Source organism: Rhinoderma darwinii, chromosome 10, assembly GCF_050947455.1.
Source record: "Rhinoderma darwinii isolate aRhiDar2 chromosome 10, aRhiDar2.hap1, whole genome shotgun sequence".
In the NCBI taxonomy this organism is placed as follows: domain Eukaryota; kingdom Metazoa; phylum Chordata; class Amphibia; order Anura; family Rhinodermatidae; genus Rhinoderma; species Rhinoderma darwinii.
Window position 1 is genome coordinate 29,028,442 of NC_134696.1, and position 23,640 is coordinate 29,052,081.

At 38.6% G+C, this 23,640-nt stretch overlaps 1 protein-coding gene across 2 annotated transcripts in view; it reads left to right on the top strand.

Annotated features, from left to right (window-relative positions):
- SKI (SKI proto-oncogene) overlaps window positions 1–22,472 on the top strand; it is a 72,543-nt gene extending 50,071 nt beyond the window's left edge. Inside the window, exons 2-7 of one of the 2 annotated variants that reach the window (XM_075839651.1) lie at window positions 12,085–12,204; window positions 13,003–13,106; window positions 13,223–13,494; window positions 14,381–14,682; window positions 15,951–16,181; window positions 17,385–22,472. In XM_075839651.1, coding sequence (XP_075695766.1) covers window positions 12,085–12,204; window positions 13,003–13,106; window positions 13,223–13,494; window positions 14,381–14,682; window positions 15,951–16,181; window positions 17,385–17,573 — 1,218 coding nt within the window. In that variant the 3' untranslated portion in view covers window positions 17,574–22,472. The remainder of the gene's footprint in view (window positions 1–12,084; window positions 12,205–13,002; window positions 13,107–13,222; window positions 13,495–14,380; window positions 14,683–15,950; window positions 16,182–17,384) is intronic. The other variant, XM_075839652.1, reaches the window with a different exon arrangement.
- Window positions 22,473–23,640: the final 1,168 nt, after the last annotated feature.

The following is a 23,640-nucleotide window of genomic DNA, read 5'->3' on the forward strand; positions in this document are numbered from 1 at the left end:
TTTTCTGCTGTTTTTTTTTATTTTTGGATAGTTTCCTTTATTGTATACTGATCTTGTGGAACACCATGGACTTTCTTCACCTAACCACATCGTCTTATCTGTTACCTGGATGTTTTGGTTGAATGACCATTTGTCAATTTAGGAGAGTTTCCCTTTGTATCTATAGCAAAGTGGTAGCCTGGAGATATCATGTTTATCTAAGAAACCAGGGGATATTTGTTGTGCTGCCGTATCTTTTATATTGCTGTGGATGATCTCCATTAAAAATTTTTTTACAAGATTCTAAAAACGTGGCCGAGTTTTTGGAGAAACTACGCCACTTCTGTCCATGGGTTGTCTGCTGTTGCAGTTCAGCGTCATTGAAGTGAATAAGATTTAGCTGCAATACCACACATAACCAGTGTACAGGTGTGGCGCTGTTTTTGGGGGAAAGCCGTTTTTCTCATCCTGTACAACCTCTTTAAGGTGTCACATAAACTACAAAACATGCCCTGAAACCTAATGGTGCAACCAACCAGTAGTTCTCTTTTGCCATTACCTGGACATTAAAGAATATGCACACTTCTCGAGTTCCTTTGCAATTTAAAAAAAAAAAAAAGTACAGATTTTTTTTTCCACAGAAATCGGAAAAAACATCTGTTTTAAAGGAATTTTTCATGAAAAAAAAAAAAAAGAAACGGTATCAGATTAGGAAATAGAAAAACGCTCACAAAAAATTGGGGTTAGGATGCCAAGTGATAAATCTGTGTGGAATGTAAATTCGGAGATGACAAGTATAGTGAACATGTCTGGTTTATTATTTTTTTTTTTGTCTGCAACATTTTTGAAGTCTGAGTGTGTAGCTGCTCGGCTTTTAGTAAGAATTTACTGTTTTTTTGCTCCCACATGAAGTATGTGGTAATATTTTTACCTCGACATGTCCTACAACCGGTGTCTAGCGCACAGCTGCGTGTTTTGTCTAGAATTCATAGTCTCTGAAACACCTGGCGTTTTTAGTATGTGTATGTACATTGGGTTATATGTGCGGGTATGTATACACCCTGGAGTCTGAAGTCACACAAAGTATTCTTTTCTTCTGAATGAGTTGTGACAGGAAAATGTTGTTAGAATATTTTTAAAGAAATAAATCTTTGTAGACTTTTTCAAACCGGGTAAGGAATTTTAATGATGTCAGGTCTGTCCACATGATGAGAAGACGTACAGCAACCGAGGGCAGAATGCAAGATTTATTTATTAAGTGACCATTACTTGGGTTTTCATAATTCTCCTTTTGTCCCGTCTCTTCTGGTGTTTAATAAGTAGGCCGACATTCGGTGGGATAAGGTAAAAATCTGACCGCACTGGTTTTTCATAGCATGGTGGCCATTTTGTGAGTTGTACCGGTCATCCAGTCTTGAATGCCTTGTGGTGGGCTTTCTTTTTCTTGTCTAAGAAAATATATTTTAAGCGACACCGCCATAAACAAAAAGTCTTGCGTCCTTGATGTTCATATTAAAACATTCTCTTTTAATTAACTTGGATTCCTAGTATATAAACCTTCCAAGTGCTGTGACCACAACATCCTGTATTTCATTCTGCCTTTCTCATCTTGGGCAACATTTCCTTTAATCCTGAATGGAAAATTTTGCTTGTTGCATATTGATCCTTTGTGAGGAAGGGCGCAGTGCCAGAACTCCATTAACTTGTACACCCCACAACTTTGGCAAGTAATGTCGCTGGAATGTCTGATGTGAAACAGCCTAAGAAGCTTGAAAGAACAGCCATCCGCTCCACTGGGAGTGCTGAGAATAAAGGATTGCATTTTGTTGTGGCCTTTGAATTTTAATTTATTTTTTTATCACAACTATGTGGTGTAACCCTTAGCAACCAGATGTTTTTGTTCTTCGCTATGCTAGGAAATAATTATGTCGTTTTGAACGATTTATCCCATCTGTATCCATATTCAGAGAAACCCCCTGGAGTAAAGAATTTTTGGAGCTAGTCACGGAATCTAAGAGATCTAGGGAACCCGCTTGATATACATGCCCGGTAAATGAGCTATCGCCACTAATCCTGCATTGTGCCTTTTTTGTGAGGTTTGCTTTAGCCACCGAACTTTTATTGTGTCTGGTCATCAACTTGAAGAAAGAGTTAGGAATCCGTGTCCTCCTTTAGTGAGAGAGTCGCTGTTTTTATTGGCCCTTGTCTAGCCATTTACCTTAGTTTGAACTCCCAGCCCAGAAAACAAGGCTGTGGGTGACCCTTATGGGTTTGCATGTTCTCTGTAGGCCCTTGCACACCCGCTGGAATTCTCCTGAAAGGCAGTGACCTCTTCTCACCCCTCTTGGTCTCCATGGAGCTTATGTTTCTCTCTGTCAGAATTTTACTTTATAGTTGCTGTCTCCCTAGGGATATGCTCATGTATTTTTTTTATTTTTTTTTTCTCCATCCATGTCTGATGTATAACCATTTGCTTTTGCACATATTAACCCCCTTTATTTGATTCTCCACAAACCAAAGTTGTTGTTGTTTTTGAGGTTTTTTTTTTTTTTTGTTTTTTTGCATCAACATTTTTGGTCTGTTAAATAGACTATATTGAAATGTATTTTTCCTTCTCCCACAGCAGCGCGCTCTCCCATTTTTCCTTTCAAAAAGTATTTCAACATTGTTTTGTTTTTCTGATCTACCGTAGTTGTTTGACTGCCTGGAACACACCCACATAATTATAGATTTTCCAGATTGTACTTTCCCTGTGGCTTAATTGAAGCACAAGGAGCTTGATGTTTGCAAAGGACACAGTGCCTGCGACTTCTCTGCATAACGTGCCTCTTGACCGCTGGAGTCCTTTGCTCATTCTGTGCACCTCTGCCTAATTTTATTTCACACCCCTTGCGAAAATTTTGAGTGGGCTCCACTGTTACCGAGCAGGTGTGAGGCTTGGATGGCAGCCAGAGCGTAAGTAGAGAGAGAGGACAGATTGTCGCCATGCAGTTCCACCACACGTGGAGACTGCCTATTGATGAATCTCTGGCAAGAGGCCAGGCACCCAGCTCCCTCCTCCTCCACCCCCTGCAAGGCGCGAGTGTACGGAAAAAATGGCTAGACAGAAAAATTGATTGTTCATGTAATTTGATTTGACATAAGGCAAAGTGGAAAGAGAGGACAGGGAAAAGCTACAACCTCAGCACTGCATTAGCAGAGCGGCATTGATGTGAAAGAATTTATGGTTGCCCCGTTTCTCCTCAGGAAGTTCATTTACACAGTCCTTACCAAAAAGGGGGTCCGAGGAACCTCCAGTAATATTCAGATGAATGGTGCTTCTGTAGTCTAGGAGACACTGTAGGTTTATTGAGCCGTCCCCCCATTACTGACTAGAACAGATTTTGTTGAGATCACACATTGGGCAACATGTTTTAATGCTGGTCGATTACAATTGTCCCTTCTTAACAGGGCTGTACAAATAAGCCACCAGGCTTGCTGACATTGAGTAGGATAGTAGTACTACAGACCCGCCGCCGTCTGGTACATGCGAAACCGGTCTCCGCTTTTTGTTCTATTTTATTTCTTTTCACTCTGTACTTCTATCTGCATTTTAAGGCTTTATTTGCCTGCATTAAAAAAAAAAAAAAATAGCCTGGTCCATCTTAGGGCAAATGCACACGATGCATATTACGTGTGGTTTTGGCGCACGTATATTCGCGCGGCAAATCCACAGCATACAAGCAAAGTCAACGAGATTTCCAAAAAATCTCATGTACACGTTGCAGGTTTTTTCTGTACGTAAATTGACCTACGGTGCGTATTTTTAAATCTGCAGCATGTCAATTTACCTTTTGCGTTTCCGCTTGCGAATTGTATCTGACTAGCTTAAAAGAAAAAAAACACACCAAAATCCGCAGCATAAAAACGCACCCATTTCCGCATCAAGATGTAAAAACCGCACCTAAAAATGCACTACCTGCGCTTAGGGTGCAGATTTTATGTACCAAATTTCGCAACGTGTGCATGTAGCCTTATATAAACCTTTCCATACGCTAATAAATTTAGGAGGTATATAGGTATGTATACGTTCTATATTGGCCATTAAGGAAATACTCATACCCACAGAAGGGAAATGCGCCATATCTTTTACAATAAAGGCCCTTTTACACAGGCCAATGTTCGGGAAAACCAGTAATCATAGGATTGTCTGATCTACTCGTTTATGCAGCTAATAAGTTGGTCGCTAGTCTGCATCACATCTCCGTGTGTAAACAGGGAGAGGTGTTACTAATGCGATGTAAACGTATGGGGATAAACATCGTAGTAATGATAGTTCGTTCCCATATGTTGCCGATCATTGCTGCTTGTGAGGCGCAAACGAGCGCCGATCGATGACCTATCTCATTGATCGGCGCTTGTTTTCACAGCCCATGTTTAGAGGCAAAACCAGAAGGGATTCCGGTTACATCTACAGTTTCCCCTTTTTGGGGCCTCTTAAATACACTGTTGTGTTGCAATTGAGTAGAATATGATCCAAGTTCAAGGTGCTGTAAACACACGCTACATAGTTCCCCTGGAGTTTGCACTTACTATCAGTTCTACTACAAACTACGCTGTGAACACATTCCACGTTAAACACCCACAACAGAGCGTAGATAACCTGTAGTAATATTTGTACACGTATTCCGACTTGACCAAGTGCAGAATTGCATACCTGCCATACATGATATTTGCTGATTGCGGATAATGGTGGTTGTGTTCCTCTGACTTTTTGGTACTTGTAGCCTTTATTGTCTTCTCTACGGTTAGGACAAATGTTTACCAACCATTGCTGCCGATTTTTGAAAAGTGGCATTTTATTCGACTGAAATGGCAATTGGAAATCTGTTATTTTGGGTTTCTTGCTTTTTTTTTTTTATGGTCGTGATGGTATTTTAAAGCATGAACATAAAAACACACTTATCAAGACATTACTGTTTATAATTATAGTAGACAACGGGAATCTTCACAGAGCTCAAGTCTTTGCACCAGAGGGAATATTAGCTGCAGTTCCTATGACCGCACACGAGCACAGTTTGTACCTCCAAGAATAGAGTGCAGATCCTACCGCTGCAGGTTTGGGAACAGTTGGGATATCGTGAACGGCCTCCAGTTGTTACCATATTTTACGTTTCTTCTGCAAGCCTTTGTAGAAGGACTTTGAATACTCCTCGGTATTATCCATCCCCCTTCCGCTGGCCCTGGAAGCAGACATTAAATATAATTGGTCTTGAAAAGAGGCTTAATACGGCAGTCTGACCTGTGAGGACTGAACGATCTGTCTGGGATTTGATCACTATGTTGACCTGGGCAAATCCTTTCAACGTTGAGAAATCTGCTTAACTATCGTGTCTCCCCTTGAACCTGGGAATGACATTCGTGCACATTAATTGCTACCATAAGAGTGTATTTACACGTGCACGTTTTGATCAGTTTGTTTCAATGCAGTTTTCGAAGCCAAAACGAGAGGCGGATCGCACAGTGAGAGAAAATATAAAGGACCGCTACTACTTCTGTTCCACAGTGTTTTCGCAAGGAAGTTGACATGCTGCAGATTGAGAATCGGCACCGCAGGTCAATTTCCGCATGTGTTTTTTCTGCAGCTTTTTTTTGCACAGCAGACAATGTGCCGCGGAATCTCCGCAAAAAAAAATCTGAATAGAAATTCTGCAGGGTCTTACGATTTGTGTGGATGTACCCTTGAATAAACTTTGATCCTACAAACTATCAAGTAAAAAGGGTGCGTGTGATAATCTATGGGGCTTGGCCTTTTGTAGTCTGGGCCATGCTGACGCAGTTGTGTAACAATAAATGAGGTTTCGTCGTTGTCAGCTACGCGTTTTGTATACTTTCTACTTGAAAAATTCTTACTGGCAGGTATTTAGTTAAATAGCCCCATCTGAAATAGACTAGTTAAGTCCTTAGTCTATCTAGGCGCCTTTAAGGCTGCCATTTAAATCTTCCACGAGTCTTGACATGCTGTATATTTTTAAGAAGCTGTTCTCGGTGTGTCTGAGCACATGCACTGAGCATCTAAATGCTTTTCCTCTGCTCTGTTAAAACAAGTTCCATCCCTTTAAGCACAGGAGCAAAATCAGATTCTTCCATGCTGCACAGGATAATTGCATAGAGACTAGCAGGTAGGCTTTTTCGGTCTCCCCCCTGGGTGCAGCATCTTGTACAGTGAACACGTGATGTACCTAAAGGCAGCCAAAGGAGCTTTCAAAGTCTAAGACCGTAATTGGTTGATTAGCTTTGTGGAGGTTTCCAAAGTCATGACAATTATTTGAAGTAATTAAGCTAGCTGAGATTTTCATCTGCTAAGTCGTCTGGATGCATCTGCTGTGTTTTTTTTTTTTTTGTTTTTTTTTTCCCCCCCCTAAACTCAAACTACTTGAGTATCAAAAAAAATGTTTTTTTCGCTTCAACTTCTGTATCCATTATTTTGAAGGACTTCATTAACCAGTCAATTATTGAACTAGTCTGTGGGCTAGAAGTCTATATTTCTTTAAGACCTCTTATGGCGCCGACAATCCCAAAATATACCATATGGAATATTTCATACAAATACTCGAGCCTGCTGACTTGCTTTGCACTGTGGAAATATATCGATTGGCCTAGAAGAGGAAGAGTTAATATATAAAGCGTGTCGTTTAGTGTGTAATTTGTTAATGCTTTCGGGAAAGCACAGGATTGTAATGCAGGTTGAACGGCTTCTGCTGATCCCAAATCAATACATTTTAATGTCCATTAGCTGTGCATCCAGGTAAAAGCAGAAAATATCCCGAGCTTCTCAGCAGTGCATGTTTGGAGATATTTTTTTTTCTTCCCTGACTGCAGGACAGAATGATTTCTATCGAGTTAAAACTCCAACTCCCCAATGATGATGGTGCCAGGTCTCCTGGTAAGACATTGACGGCAGTCTTGCAGAGTTTTATAAAGGTCCGTGGTTTCATTGAAGCAACGCGTTTCACAGGATGCCTAAAATATAATCCTTTTCAATGCAACAACCTTGTGAATCTGGTTTACCTCCTTGGAAAATACCAACATTCCTGACCACTGGATAACATGCTGGTGGTTGTAGTTCCAGAACTGCGATATGGACGTTGTTGGTGTTAGTAGTATTCTATCGCATCCATTTCTAGACCCTGCTCTAATTTTAAGCTGGTTTTAAACCATCGTTTAAGAAGTAAAATATCTTAACCGCTGGCTTCGGCTGTCCTAAAAATTCACACGTAGAAATGTGCAAACACCTTCGCGATCGTCAACACAGAATACAAAGTTCCCACACAATCCTTGCCAAACAAAGCACCAAAGGAAAGTGCACTTCCCTTACACTATACCCTTTACTGCCGTCTCTTGACTTGCTTTATACTTTGGCAGAATGCCACCGGTTTTGGTCCACCCTGCTCACAATTGGCGTTCCTTAAATAAATAAAACAGAAAAATTCCTACTTGGAGAACCAATCGGTTATTGGCTGGAGGGTGTATGTTTTACAAATCACTGCTAGACGCAAAGGGAAAGTATGCACGGGATGGTGTGACATTACTTATCTTAAATTCCAGCCTCATTACGTGGGCTGATACAACTGCAGATGCCAACATATCCTACCAACTAACGTCTCGGTGGTGGTCGCTTTGACAGTCTGAGCTATGATTTAGTAATGGTGACTCAACTTGAACAACAGAGTGCACATTTTCCCGCAGCTTATTCAGAGACAGTTATTTCCTCTTCTTTATAAAAGAAGAAACTATTGTAGAGAGATTCACGGGATGGTGAGCCAAAGGGCAGGCATGATACAGAGTGGAGCGCACATTCATGTTGAGTCCATTTTTGCTCCCAAGTTAGGGGGGGTTAATTGTTACCATATTTCAACCGTCCTGCACACATGTAAACAGCATTTTTGCACGAATTCATAAGTTTTTGTTTACGCTGTTTAAAAAGTTGATTATAGCTATGCAGTATGGACCCAAAAACATAATATATAGATGGCCGATTACAGAAGACACGACGGCGCAATACTGAGTCTGGGTATGTGCTGAGAGCGTTTCCCTGTCGATTCTCACTTCTTCATTTGCTAGTCTCCAGATAATGTTCCTTATGATGGGAATGGATGTCTTGATAATATAACAAAAACCTCTATTAAACCTGGAAGGCGAGGGGTCTGTTAGTTGAACTCATTAGTGGCAAGCCATAAATTTCACCGTAATCGCTTCAAGTGCCATTCTAAAGGGGTTCCCTTGTGAGAATTATACCCGCTATTTATTATATAGGATCAATCATAGACTTGGAACTGGTTGACGTCATTATGGCGACTTTTAAATATGATATCTCAGGTTCCATAAACTGTGATGTTGGTGTACTAGCTGAATTCAGCTGATGTGGGTAAAAACGTTGTTAGTATGCCATTTTTGTTTTCTTTATAACCTCGAACATGTCTCGAATCACAATGCACATCTTGTAGCTTCCTACTCTAGTAAACCCTATACAAATGAGCAAATATTGCATTCTACAAGCTTTTATCGCCTGACGTTTTCTTAGAAGACATAAACTATTTCAGTCATTTCATTTGCTACGGAAGATTTAGAGCCTTGCAGAGAACAGTGTGCAATCATTTTGGTTATTTGTCACTATACAGTATATATTTATCACTTTGATTTTGGCATTTAATGAAGTACGTTGCATCCTTCAGTAATGCAAATGGCCCGTGAAGTTTTTGATCAGTCTGCTGGTCTTCATATTTGGTTCATTCGAAGAGTATCCCGTTTTTATTTATACTCTACTTTAGGTAGATACTTTGTCAGGCAAGGCGGCCATATTATATGGATGGATTAATAGTTTCAATTTTTTTATAGACCGTGCAGTTATAAAATCGTATTGTAGTTTAGTATGGTTGGGCATAATACTTCAACCGGTCGGATAATAATTGAAAAAAAATTCCGGAAGATTTTATTACAATTGATTTTAACATTTGCATAGCCCTTTTGGAAATTTCACACGTATACTGTAAGGTGCAATATATAGTAATGAGACACGTAGCTTATATATCTACAGAAGAGCTAATATTGAAACACAAAGGGAGGGAAGATCTCCAGGCCAGGGAAGCGTAATAAATAGGACAATTGTTCTTCACTGTCTCATCCATACTTCAGACACCGGGTGTCTCTGATTACACATACTGCCTCTTCAACTTTAGTGGCAAAGTCTGTTTTGTCTAGTACAATGGTATCCAGACACTGCTTGCCTGGAAGCAGCTGCATAGTATGTTCTGTCTTATCCAGAAAACCGCCTTTCAGAAGATCATTTATTTTTTTGAATGTAGCATTTGATTATTTGTCCTTACTCCCTATGGGGCTCCCCATTCAATGCCCCGAGAGCATATAAGTACATTCTAAATATTAACATGTTTTATATTTCATTACATTGGGAAGGGCCTGACTATCTAATTTCAGGTTTCTTTGAAATTTCACCTACATTTTGGTCACCGCAGCCATTAATGCAATTTAAAGCACGGAGTTGTGAGTGCCAACGGCCAATACGTTCTACTTTACTGGGGTTCTTCTTACTGAGAAGCTCACATCACAAACTGTGATATTCTGTCTAGCACTTTGACACTTAGAAGGGGAGAAAAAGAGACCTACAACTTTTGAGGTTTGCTTTAAACAAATAAATAAGAACTATCAGACCGGCGCCTGGTGTTGTGGTTTTGCTGTTGGTGAGAACCTCTTCGTTCTTTGCTGCTCACAAGAGATTTGTAGCGAAACAGGAAGACCTCGCCCTAAGTCTGCTCAGAAAAACTACCTCTACTGCATTTAGCAAGTGCAGTAATGGGGTGACTTGCAATAAATAATACAGATTATCCGATGAGAATTGAACAGCATTTGGTACTGTATTTTGTACAATTTTCCTCAAACCATAAAATTGCGCAAATCATGATTCCATGGAAGTAATTTTATCAACCTTTCTACGTCAATTTTCTGGTGTAAAGTCGCAAAAGGGCCCAATGTTGAGCCTTTTTACGCTGCCCTATTTGGTGGGGCAATGTACCTTGCACTCCCGGAGTTCTGTGTCGCATATAAGGTCCTGATGTTGCTCGGTATCAGGACCTTGTATGAACCACAATTTGTTGAGGGAGAGGAATATACCTCCCTTTTTTTTTCCCTTCAATAATTTTATGTCCGTTGGGAAGGGGGGGGGGGGGAGTGTAAGGCATATGGCCACAATTGTGTATGAAATGCCAGTCTCAATAAATCTCTCCCCCCCCCCCCCCCCATATCTACCAATGTAGGGGTTTCCACCTCTATTGTTTTTAGATCTATGCTTGTGCTATTGTTTCGCATGTCTTTTTGGTGTAAAAACTTTGCTTGCGGCTTGTTTAGGCTTAAGACTACGACAAACACTTTATTGGTATTTCCATTAGGCTGCCTCATGGTGTTCATTATGCTTGACTTGTGTGCTCCTAATAAAGACTCACTCTTTTACATTCTTGCCTATCATTTATAACCGTTTTTCTTCAGTTTCAACAAATATTGCTTTCACTTTGTAAAATGTAGGTTCTTAAATAGTACCAGAGTATATATCCATAAATTACTTGGCTTTGGGAAGGTACTGGTTCCATAAATTACTTGGCTTTGGGAAAGGACTGGTTCTCCTTTTGGAGATCCAGCTAGTGTAGGGAGTCTTACAGGCAATGCTCCCTGGGAAAAGAATGCAAATTAGCGCACCTCCAGAAAGAAAACTGAGTATCACCTATAGGTAAGTCAATGATCTGATTAGACATTGACTTACAGGGTAGCTACCCATATAAGTACCACTAGATGGAAAGTATTTTATTAAAAAAAATTCTCTTTATATGAGAGCTAATTTTGAATAAATGAAATAGCAATTCCCAACATGGTGTTGAAGCGTTAAATTAACTTCCATACAGAAGACTATCTGTCACTTATATAGAACTAATATTCCACAGCGAGTGCCCGGAGGAAACCCACGCAAACACTACATACAAAACACCATGAATACTTGGTTGGATTTGAACCCAGAACCCCAGCACTGCAAGGCAATAGTGCGAACCACTGAGCCACCGTGCTGCCCAAAAAATTGTGAAAAATACTTCACCTTTTTAGAGTTCCAACATTGCACATATTTTTAAAAAATTTTACCGCACCTGCTCATAAGTCTTCTTGTCCCTTTTACCTCTATGCATGTGCATTAAAGGGAACATATCTCTTGCCAATAGGTCTCTGCTTTGCTTTAGGGTGATTTACAATCCAAGCATCAAACCACTTGTGGAAAACTCAAAGCAGGATTTGGCAACTTACCCAGAATCCAGTGCAGCTGTGGCAGAGTGAAGTCATCTTCATAACAACCGTGACAAATAAACAGTCTTCACGCTGTTCCTGATTCACACCACATAAAATATTCCTATGTGCAGACATTTGTCATTTTCAGAGAGGGTTTGGAGGGGACACTCATTCTGACCAATTTCATTTTTGTCATTGCTAAAATCCGTAGCACAGTGAAGTCATTTTTTGGTCACTCGTAACGTTATTGGTCCTTTGAAAAAGAGTTCTTTGAGGTGAGGAGCAGTTTAGGGCCAGGAATTGGTTTTGCCCTTTTTAGTCACAAATACCACTCCACATGACTCAGTTCTCAGGAGACATGGCAAAAGTGATTTTCGGTTGTGCAATGAGAATACGTCTTGAGGAACTTCAGACTAGCAGCAAGACTTCCCTAAATTTGTAGTTTCTTGCCTATCCTATTGTAGTTAATGCCTTTTACTTGTGTTTACAGCTCAGTAGAGAAGTTATAAATTATCTAAAATTGGGATGTAAGGTCCTCTCGTTTTATTTACAGAACTAGGTAAATACACACACATAAAGACGTAGCAGTGATGTCACTATGTGTGATCTGCTGTTTTACAAAGTACTAGAAGTTAAGTCTGTTATTGAGATTCACGAATGATCCTGTCCCAAGGTGTTGGATAACAAATTCAGTTCTACTACATCTTTACATATTTAACACACCTATAATATATGTAACCAAGTTTCTTATCAAAACTAAAATGTCATTTTTTTTCTTTTTAGATTTCTTCCGAACCTGCACCTAAAAAGTCAAAAATTGATGAATCCATCATCCACTCCCCAAGTTCAGCAGAAAAAGACAAGTCCTCAAGTTGGTTACGGAATTTGTCAAACTCCAGCAAGGTAAACCTCGTTTATATTTTATGTTAGCGAAGTTTAGAGTGTTTTAGCAGACTGCAAAATAAAAATAAAATGGTAGTGCAACTTTTTCACATGTGTACCTAACTCTGGAAAGTGTCTTTTCATTTTCTCAAAGTGTTTTGGCACATGTAGAGGATGACATAAGTGGCTTTTCAGTGCTTCAGGGACTCTACAAGCCTCAAGGTCCCGTCCCCCCCCAATTCTATATAACCAGCAGGATCTTCATATTATTTATTGGCAGGCAAAATAATCCGGTTTATCCTCTCCGGTAAAAGTTGCTAAGCAATTAGGGCCGAACTAAGGAAAGGAACGAGGGACATTGAGCAGGGAACACCCTTGACAGCCAAAAACTTCAGACTGTAATTTGTCAGGTGTGCAGCATAGGTGGTGATATCTGGCCAGGTTACAAAAATCCAGTATTCTATTTATTTATTTATTTTAAATTTGAGCTCAGATTTTTGATAAGGGTATGTTTTGGTTTAATTGCCCTACAAAATATATATATTTTTTTTTTAGAAAGTGTGTGTTTGCAAGTATTAAGGTTGAAATAACTGTCCAGTCTAGCCAACCATGTAGTAAGCAAAATAGAATCAAAAAGGATGCCAGTTCAATTGCCATTGCAAATGATGACCAGTAGGGGGCAGCTACTTTATTCTAATATATAATATATATATGCTCCTTGGGTGTTGCGTAAGGCGCTCTATATACACATTACTGTATGGAAGACCCATGGATTATATAATAATTTATTCCTTTTTTTTTTTTTTTTTCTTGAAACAGAATTCAGCATATAGTCATCCTCGCCAGCGCCTGTCGGCTTTCCGGCCCTGGTCCCCTGCCATTTCAGCAAATGAGAAGGAGTTGCCTGCCCTGATCAGAGATGGGTAAGACTAATATTCTAGTGGAACAGTCAGGTCCTTGTTATTTAATGCTAGCACAAATATTATATAAAAGCACGTTTCCCTAATTTATTATTTTTTTATTTTTTTTTCTGGTACAGTTTTTATAGTTACAAAAGCTTTGAGCACCTGGTTGCCCCCAATGTTGCTCTGGCACCCCCTGCCCCACAGAAAGTCCTCACAAGCCCATTGTGTGCCCCGACCGTGCCAAGAAGCATTCAGGCAGCTAGTAGCCCTGCACAGTCCCGGAAGCGAAGGCCAACCTCTGAAATGCCTCTAGTACATGAGGCACCAGTCCCACCTGCCCCAGCCCGAGAAGAAGAAAAGGAATCCGAAACGGAAATCGAAGTAGAAAGTCGAGAAGAATGTAAGTGTGAGTTGAATTTTTAATATATTCGTTTTCAAAGTTTGAAATGACTACTACTATATAAAGTAGCAAAGTTCTCGGTGAGTGGCCACTGGCTAAGGTAGCCCTTTTGCCTAGTGTAGCATATTAGAAAGATATGCTGTGCAAGCATTTTCTCTGGGACCTTTTATAATAATAATGTTGCTTGTAAATGATGTTTACTCTATGCTGCTCGGAGGGTGGGTGATGAAATTGAAATTACAGATCAAAGATTAAATGGATTATGTTTACGAGTCAAGTTCCAGTAGCTAATCTGTGCTATTTTTTTAAGCTGGGTATCGCCTTGCTTGGTGGATGAATCACTTGGGTCACACTCAGGTCATCACACTCTGTGTTGTACTTCTCTTGTGATACTTTGGTGTGCCATACACAGGAACTCGGGGCAGGAATTTTTATTGCTGACATTTTAGGAGCTAGTTTGTACATGATAGAAGATTACAAATTGTCACACTTCTAATTGAATTCAGATGTTCATTAATCTTCAGGTATCGTGTGAAAGGTTTAAATATGGCCTTCAACTTACCTCGCAGCTCGCGGTTCTTGCCGAAGTCCCCGGAACTTTTTTTTTTTTTCTTCTAGGAAATCCTGTTCTTAGAAATCCATCTAGTTCTAATAACAATGGCTACCTACTCATTCAGTAGTGTTCTTTCCAATATAACACACCTCTAGGATGCAGGATGGAGTATCCAATTTTGTTTGAGTAGCTTTTGTAATTTCCTTCCACTGTTTATGTATTGCAACCGTCTTGGTATATAAGATGTACTTGACCTATTCGCTCGTGTAGATGTTGAATAAGCAAGAATCAATTGGCTATATCCGTTCTTATTATCTTGTTTTTCCTGTCTTTTTTTAGTTACCTCTTCGCTTTCTTCGCTCTCCTCTCCTTCCTTTACATCCTCAAGCTCAGCCAAGGAGTTAAGTTCTCCGGGTATGTTGGCCCCAACAATAATCAACCCTTCCTTTGAAGGGGCACATCATGGTGACTCTCACAACAGCGGACTTGAGGCAGAATTAGAGCACCTAAGGCAAGCCCTGGACAGTGGTCTAGATTCCAAGGAAGCCAAAGAAAAGTTCCTCCATGAAGTAGTTAAAATGAGAGTGAAACAAGAAGAGAAACTGAATGCTGCATTGCAGGCCAAACGGAGTCTTCAGCAGGTAATATTAGTTTTTTCTTGTCAAATCTGGTATCTAGTTAAAGGTCAAATCTATTGTGCATCAGTTATGGTAATTTATTTCAGTTACTTATATAGCGCCAACATGTTACGCAGCGCTGTACAGAGGTCCTCTTTTTTACTGTCCCCATTGGGGCTCACAATCTAAATTCCCTATTGGTATGTTTTTGGGGTGTGGGAGGAAGCCGGAGTACCCAGAGGAAACCCAAGCAAACACAGGGAGAACATACAAACTCCATGTTCTTGGTTGGATTTGAACCCAGGACCCCAGCGCAGCAAGTCAATAGTGCTAACCACTGAGCCACCGTGGTAATAGAGGAACTAGGAAAGGTGGGCATGATCTGACTAGTGAGTGTAACTACCAATATTCCCCTTTAAGAGGTAAACCTGTTGTGGAAGATCCAATTCTACTATGTTACAACTTTTTCATCCCTGCCAAACATCTCCATGGGTGCAGTCTGCTCTCTATTATATTAACCAGTTACAATATAAAAAGGAAGGAAAGCACCTTTGAGACTGAGACTGTTTCCAAGGAAGGATGAGTTGGAGACTGTGGCACCTTTTGCAGAAACAATTACGTCAAAGGTGAATCAACTACTCCATATTCCGAATGGAATTTTTATTAAGAATAACCTACATTCTCCACCTGTGGGATGATGGCGCCCCAGACAGGAGACGGTGGTGCTCCTTACAGTCTGCAAGATGAATCGTGGCAGCTTCCTTCCCCCACGCTATGGAGTTCCTAATTTTGGTGGAGAGAAAGTCAGGAGTGCAGTGAAGTTAACAATGGCTTGGCTGGGATGTCATATTATTGTAAAGGGAAAAGGATTTCCCATGACCTAGCTGCAGGGTGTTACTTAACAGAAATATGTTGTTGTGCATGTCCGTATCAGCAAGTAAGAGGAAGTCTCATTTCTGGTCCCGTTTTTGCATCCCGTCCCTCCCTCCCTCGAGTTTATCCTGTGAATCCTTTCACAAGTGTAATAATTGTGAATTGAGTGATTTGCACTGTTTTGATTGGTTACTCTGATCTACACCCATAGTTCTTTCAACCTTGGCTACATTTAGAATATCCACACCCTACCCTACATCGATTTGAAGACTTTTTGTTGGTCATTGAGTAGGTAAAAAAAATAAATGGCTCACAGAAGTTAGATTGCTTGCCATTTTTATATTTGTCTTGATGGTATATTAACTTTTTGCTTCTTTCCTGGAGTTTTTAAGAAATATCTCTATTGTGGTTCTCATTAGGAGCTGGAATTTCTCCGTGTTGCCAAGAAAGAGAAGTTGAGAGAAGCAACAGAGGCAAAGCGCAACTTAAGGAAAGAAATTGAACGTCTCCGAGCTGAAAATGAGAAGAAAATGAAGGAGGCAAACGAATCACGGTTACGTCTGAAGCGAGAGTTGGAACAAGCCAGGCAAGTCAGAGTGTGCGACAAGGGCTGTGAGGCCGGTCGGATACGGGCGAAATACTCTGCTCAGGTAACTTTTTGATACTTTTTTTTTTTAATTTGAATTACGTTTTGCAGAGCAAAATAAGGAGGGATGTTCTTAATGGCGACTTCACTGTCACATTCCAGTAGTGAATATTTGCTTTGTATGTACGCACGCTGACAAAATGAGAAAAAAAATTTGTGCTTCTTTGAAAATACTCAGTCAATAACGGGAAGGGGAGTAGACTGATTCTACTGATGTGAGACATGCCAAACCAGGAAATGATGTGAACTTCCTCCCCAGCTTTGAGCTGATAAGAGGCCTCCAGACTAAACATTACCAGAGCGAGAACTCTGCAAAGGGTGTTACCTGCAACTTCCATCGTACATAAAGTGCCTATAGGAAAGTCTTCAGTGGAGTTCTGGGGAACGCACATTTATCAACCTAAAAAAAAAAAAATTGTTCGGTTTAGTGCATTACCCCATCAAAAATATTTTTCCGGTTTGGATTAAGTTGGCATAGTTCCATTGCTAGTACATTCCAGTTTGTCAGTAGCTCCGATCAACTGCAAAACCTAAAATGCTAAATGCACCCCAATGCTTTTTAGGTTCTCAAGATTAAGAGGCAATGACTGCAGCCCACAATTTTGGAAGTGGTAAAAAACAAATAAGAGAGGAGTGGAAAAAAAAAATAAAAAATCTCTTCTCATCCCGTCTTGCTTTGTGAAATAATAAGCAGCATGTTTCTTCACAGCCAGCAGTCAGGGGCACGCAGTTTCCTCTGTCAAGGTCAGAATAGGGTCACTTAACCAACATCCTTCTATAGCAGATACAGAAAGAGGTCAAAAGATAAACCGGCTGTATCTGTTACAGCATCACATCCTTGAGTTTACTTCCTCTGAAATAAAGGTCATCTTAGTTGCCATTAAGCTTAGAGCAGTTTTATTGAAAATTATAAATTTTTATGAAATAGCAGTATAAATATATTTGGTATCCCTTCCAATGGAATTTATTTTAAAAAAAACTTTATTTTAATTCGAATTGACCGTTTTCATTGTAATATCTTTTCTAAAACCATTTATAATCTTCATTTTTAAACGTTATTTGAAGTCCGTGCTGAATCATTGCTCTGTAAATTGAGTATATAGTTCTATATGAAATTGTGAAGGTTGAAAAAAGAATCCTTGTAACCTCCGGATTTTTTTTTTAAAAAAATGTTTAATTTTTTTTTTTTTTTTTTGCACTATTTTAGATAGAAGAACTGCAAGCAAAACTCCAGCATGCAGACAGTGACAGAGAGACACTTCGGACAGATCTTGTACAGGAGCGGGAAGCCAGAGAACACTTGGAAAATGTTGTTAAAGATCTACAGGAACAACTTTGGGCCAAGCCCAGCAACCTTTCCAGCAGTGAACACACACGAAAAGACATTGAGAACTAATGCAAAAAAATACAAACAAAAACAAATTCCTTTTTGAAGCAAAAAAGTATCTATTCATAAAACAAAATTCTACGTATATGCACAGGAAGAGGAGGAGGAGGAGGAGGTTGTCCGATGTATGCATGAATAGGTGCACGTGTGAGTGTATGGAGTGCGTGCATTGAGCATGCACTAATAAATATGAACATTTACAAGAGTGGAAAATGAGAGATCCTATACAACAGAAGCACTGAACTATGCCTCGTTTGAACCCACACAGCACAACATCTTACTGTGCCTCAGACAGAGTGTTTATAAATGGAGCCGTTTAGGCTCAAAAGTTTTAAATTTTCTTTTTTCTACGTGTTAACTACAAGATAACGCAGCATTCAAGTCAAAGATTTAAACAAAGCAAGCATGATCAGTCCTTTAAAAAAAAAAGGAAAGAAAAAAAAATCATTCTTACGCTTGCCTGGATCACTTTGAGATTTACATTTTCTTATAAGCTATTTAATATAAAAAAAATATATTAAAATGATGAGGACATTGTAAAGACTCCATATTAAAACGGGGGACATTTTTTTGTATAACAGAACTGAAACTTTGATGCACAATTTTAACTGACTTGTTACAGGCTTTTTTTGGGGTTTATTATAAAAACATCAACCCTTCCTTGCTACTCCAGATCCTACCTTCCTCTCAATGCCATATTCATGTCGACTGCGCAATGTATTGGTAGCAAGCCATCAATTTTTGAACCCTGTAAATTAGAGACTCTACTACATTAGTGGCTTCTCCATCAGATTTTGTTGCCTGGGAATTATTAATATGCTCCAACTTTTTTTTTTTTTTTTTTTTATATGTTATTTTTTTAATATGATATATTTTTTATTTTGTTTCGCCGGGACAGATTTATCTCTGCACATAAAGGAGTGGGTGAAAGACAGAAAATTAAATCAAAAAAGGAAATGGAAGTGTTTAGCAATATTGACCAGTGTTTTTTTTAAATCCCACCATATTGGAAAGAGATCTCTGGGTGTATAATGAACCTAAGGCCTCGTTACAAATTGTTTATAAATGGAGTGATCAGATTGGAACAAAGAATATTATCAGACTGTTAAGTTTGTGAAAGGCCAGCAAGTATTTGGAAGTCTATGATCTAATCTGTTAAATTCTCCAAAAAGTTTGCTTTTGTTAAATTTTTCTTTTCATTCATTCAGTACGTAAACCTTGGCGACTGTGTTAGTGCGCTTCCAGTACATGTTACCACAGCGCAATGCTGAATGCTAAATAGAGAGATGCAAACACGATTTTGCTGCTTAAAATACAAAATATCCTTACAGAACGGCTGAAATTTGGGGATGGTTTTCTGCATAGAAGTAGTAATCTCATCATTATAAGAAATTATACAGCAAAGCACAATAAGTTGAATGCAGCGGGCCTTGTCCTGCACACCTTAAAGGAGTTGTCTGAGATTGAAAAAAATTCGGATTTTTTATTTTTCTAGGCGCTTTTTTGATTAGGTTTTTCAATTTACATCCAAAAAGTTAGCCTTTTTTCTTTTACCAGAAATTGCATTACCCCAGTCCATGGACTGTCTGATATTGCAGCTCACCCCTTCCAAGTGATATGGGAAGTGTATGAACTTCTTTTGTAGCCTGCATTCATATAGGTTTTTTGAGGCTGCATTGTTGTATTCTGTAGCCTCAGAATATGGCTTCCCATGCTTCGTGACAAGTGGAAAGTACCAGTCCTATAGTAATAGTTTTAACTATGGCGCTGACTGTTGACTATCCCATAATAAGACTAAAGACTATCCAATCTTGTAGGGACAAGCAATTGGGAACTTGCTTTGTGTCCTACCACACCTAAGATCTGATGTCGGGGTTCTCACGCCAACAAATTTCAACAAAACTATCCTCAAATTACAGCGATCGGTCTGGGAAGTATTGAATTATCTTAATACTAAAGTCCGTTGAACAGTTTAGGTACTGACTTGACCAACTATTTTCTGCTGGTTGCTTGATTTTAATTGTAGGCTGTTTAAGTTGCGTTGTGAAACGGAAAACATCCTTGTATTTAATTTGGTGGTGACTGGCAAGTGAATGTATTAGGAGTGCATCGGTCTTGCTCATGAGTGTATTGGAAAGAAACCCAGTCCGATGAACACAATATTACGCCTTTGTTAGAAAATGATAACCTGGAGAAGGTGCCCTGGTTGGGTCATACTAGACTCTGGACTACAGCTTCATTCGTTCATGGATGGGATGATAATTGGCATGCTTGGTCATCTTAACTCTAAATTAGTGGTGGCAACTCGTGACGACTCTGCTGCTGTGGATGTGCAAAGTCCTGTATACCAGCAGGAACGTAGGGGAGATCTAACCTTTTTACGCTCCATGGTGGCAGATACGTCATCCGTTGCTCTAAACGACCCATCCCTTGTGTTAAGGAGAGGAGTTCTATGTCCTGATGCAGAAACATTTCTTTTCTTTGTGTTACTTCAGGGTTCTGTTTCATTTTTATTTCTATTTTATGTATTCATGAACCCGTCTGTCTTCATTTTATCAGTTATGTCTAAATACCGTAATGGGCTTTCATGCTACGTATGTACAGGAAATATTTATACTCTATTGTATAGTTTACTAACTGCTCTTTTAAAAAAAAAAGTGTAAAAATATTCTATAATGAAAAAGATGTCAGAATGAAAAAAAAAAAAATACATAGAATTAATAATAAAAATAACTTTGGTAACTGATGCATTGCTTATGGGACTGCAACGGTCTGGTCTTAATCCACCAAAATCATCTTCTTTTTTTATTTATTTTTCTCGATGGTTCATACATTTTGGAGGGTATTTCTGCACCTTATAGGTAGACCAGTGACCCACCTCAAGGGTGCAGATGCCACTCTGAAGTTCTAATATCTCCTGACCTGATCCATCTTTTAATGTTGCATGGATTACCCTTTAGAATATGAAGTCTTGTTGGAATGGTTCTTGAGAAACGACTTCAGAAACGAAAAGGGGGTAACCGACACTTAAAATGGGATATATTTTAGGAGAAAAGACCACCATAGCCATTTTAATACAAGTATTTTCGAAGGGGCACCAAAAATGGCTGCTCTACTTGCCTTGGTGAAAGCAGCACAATGTCTCCTGATACTCAGTGTTCTCAAACTCTGAGGCGTACATATTCAAGGCTATTTAGCCCGTCTTAAACTAATCGAGTACACTAACATGGCTATGTACTGTGTACGCCTCTGATGTCATTGCACCTTTGATAATATCTGCTGATATTCTTGGGTTAGTGACATTTTTCTTCTGCACATTCAATGCAATGAAGCAATGTCTCACAAGTGTGTCATTTTGCATTTTTTAAAGTTTTAAACTTTATTTTTATTTTACCTATCTGTTTTCAATATGTCTTTTTGGGAGCTACCCTTTCGCTGCTCAACTCCATATAGAATGTATTTACACACAGGCTGCGCTACAGGTCATGTTTCCCCAATGAGTAACCTCTTTACAATAAGGTTCATTGTACAGTCCTCTGAGCAGCTTTCCTAATGCTGCTGGTACTGGAGGGTCCTGCATCACAATTGCATGTATTAAGTTCTGCAGCTGTTTTTAAAGTTTTTTTTTTATTTATTTATTTTTTGTTACATAGTGCAGTGCAAAAAATTTCAATGATGGTGTCTACATTTTTATTTTTTTATTTTTCTGTTCCAATTTTTTATTTCTAAACCAAAACACATGAAATTAAAACATCTGCCACTTAGGATAACACAAAATGGGCATTAATAATGTTTTTGTTTTCAAGGTTTCTTTTTGTCTCCACCCAAAAATGAATCTCTTTCTGTTTGGGTTTTTCAACTATACTAGTCCCTAGCACTGATTTTGTAGTTTTGTAGACCGGGCCAGTTGTTTAATCTGTCTCACTTCTGTGCACAAACCGAAATTACACAGAGAGCAGTTGGTTTGGATAAACATTGTTGGTTGAGCGTTTTCAGCCACGGAAAATCTAGAATTCGGTCAAAATACACACCCACTTTTTTTTTTTTTATACAATTATTATTTTTTTATTAATTTACATCTATTCTGGATGGAACCCACTTTCCAAGTTGTACATATGGTGCTAGCTTAGTAGTCATGAAAGTTTTGAAAGTTAAAAATATTAAATTTAGGCCTAATGCTACATTTAAGGATAAAAATTTGGGTTACTTTTTTTGTCTCCAGTTACTTGCATATCTTTTATAAAAGCCACTATATTTCTGAGTTTTAGACACCAGTTGTCCATGTAAACAGGTCACTCTTTACCGTGCCTTCCTTCCTTGTGGATGTGTGTGCCTTTAAAATCAGTCTATTACTTCAATTTTCAGAAGATATCCCGTGAATATCAGGGATCCTGACCCCAATAAAAGATGTGAAGAACATGCCTTTTCTATTGGTTGGGTTTTAAAAAAAAAAACCTCGCCCCAGGACAGGAGTATTCTTGAATATTTCAGACTAATCCTTTTTTTCTTTTTTCTATGGGTGCAAAACTCATTGGAGGAAAAAATAAATAAAAGCCATAATATTGCTGCATCATATGCAGCATACAAAATGCTTGAATTACTTAAGTATATACATTTGGAATTAAACTGGTTCTTAGAAATGTATCACCGTACTGCAGGGCATCATCGTTGTCTGACACAATTTTATCTGCGTATACCAATGTTGCAAATTGTAATTCTGTTTATTCCCCCCCACACACAGTATAGCCCTTAGAAATATCCTCTGAAATCAGTGCTTGAATGCTCCCCCCCCCCCCTCCCCTATTTCCCGAATCCACTTAACATTGAAGCAAGGCCATGGTTTAACCCAGTGTAGTACAGTCTAATATATATATATATATATATATATATATATATACATTTTTACATCTTCAATTCATAGGCAATGCCTATATTCGTAAGGGACTTTGCAGATTACTCTTACACTATCTGATCTACATAAAATATGTAAAGCCATTTTTAAAGAGTAACATTTGAATAAAAATGCCATACACTCTTTTTTTTTTTGCCTTACTAACGTTTGCTGCTACAAACATTGTAAGTTATTGGGTCCTCGGAGCATATGTTTATGATGTTACACTTGCTTATAGCTTTTAAACTCTATTCTAGAACTATTTGGGGAGTTTCCATTTCAGATCAAAGTGAACGCACCTGAATGCTTGGATCTGATCAACCCAGCTAGTATATACTGTAAAAAAACAGAGGCTGTATCTTCCTTTTTTTTTTTTTTTTTTAAACAAAAAACTCTTTGCTCTCGAGCGTGCTACCATTTTGGTTTGGCGATGAATCCCAGACTCAAGGGATGATGTTTTATCAGCACAGGGGTTGGATGTGTAAATCTTATGTACAGTTTGCTGCATTACAGTATTTTTATTTTTTTTATGTTCCTCGATGTGACTGCTTTGCCTGTTCATGCAAAAGCTGTGACTCCCTCTGCTTGAAAAGCATTACTTTGATAAATGTGCGTTCAATTTAATAACTATGTTTCTGTACTGAAAAAACATATATAAAGGGAAACATAAACCAACAGCAATAACATTAATATCTATTCAGCAGTTTACTCTTAATCATAATATTCTACTTTTAAGTCAAACTAGCCAATTGTACAAAAACTCAATATGTAAATATTTTTGTTTTATAATTTTCTTTTTACACGGTTGTATTATACATGTATATGGTGTTTTTTTTGTTTTTTTAATTTTTATTCTGTTTGTTTTTTTTCAAATGCTCTTTATTACCTGCTAATTGTCTGGTTTAATTAGTTGTGTTTTTAACTATGAAGAATCTGTTTTGTTTTTTTTGCAATTACATAGTAAGTTTGCAATTACGTAGTTTAACTTTTTTTTTTTTTTTCCCCCATCACACTTTGTCCATATTTTCATTGTAAAGTATTTTTATTACAAAACAGGTTTTTTTTCCCATTAACTCTCACATTTTAGAGGTAGTTTTTTAGTATCGGGAAAAAATATTCAGAATCACATTTTTCATTTGATGATAAAATTCATCTGCATTTTTTTATAGCCAATATCATTTCAAC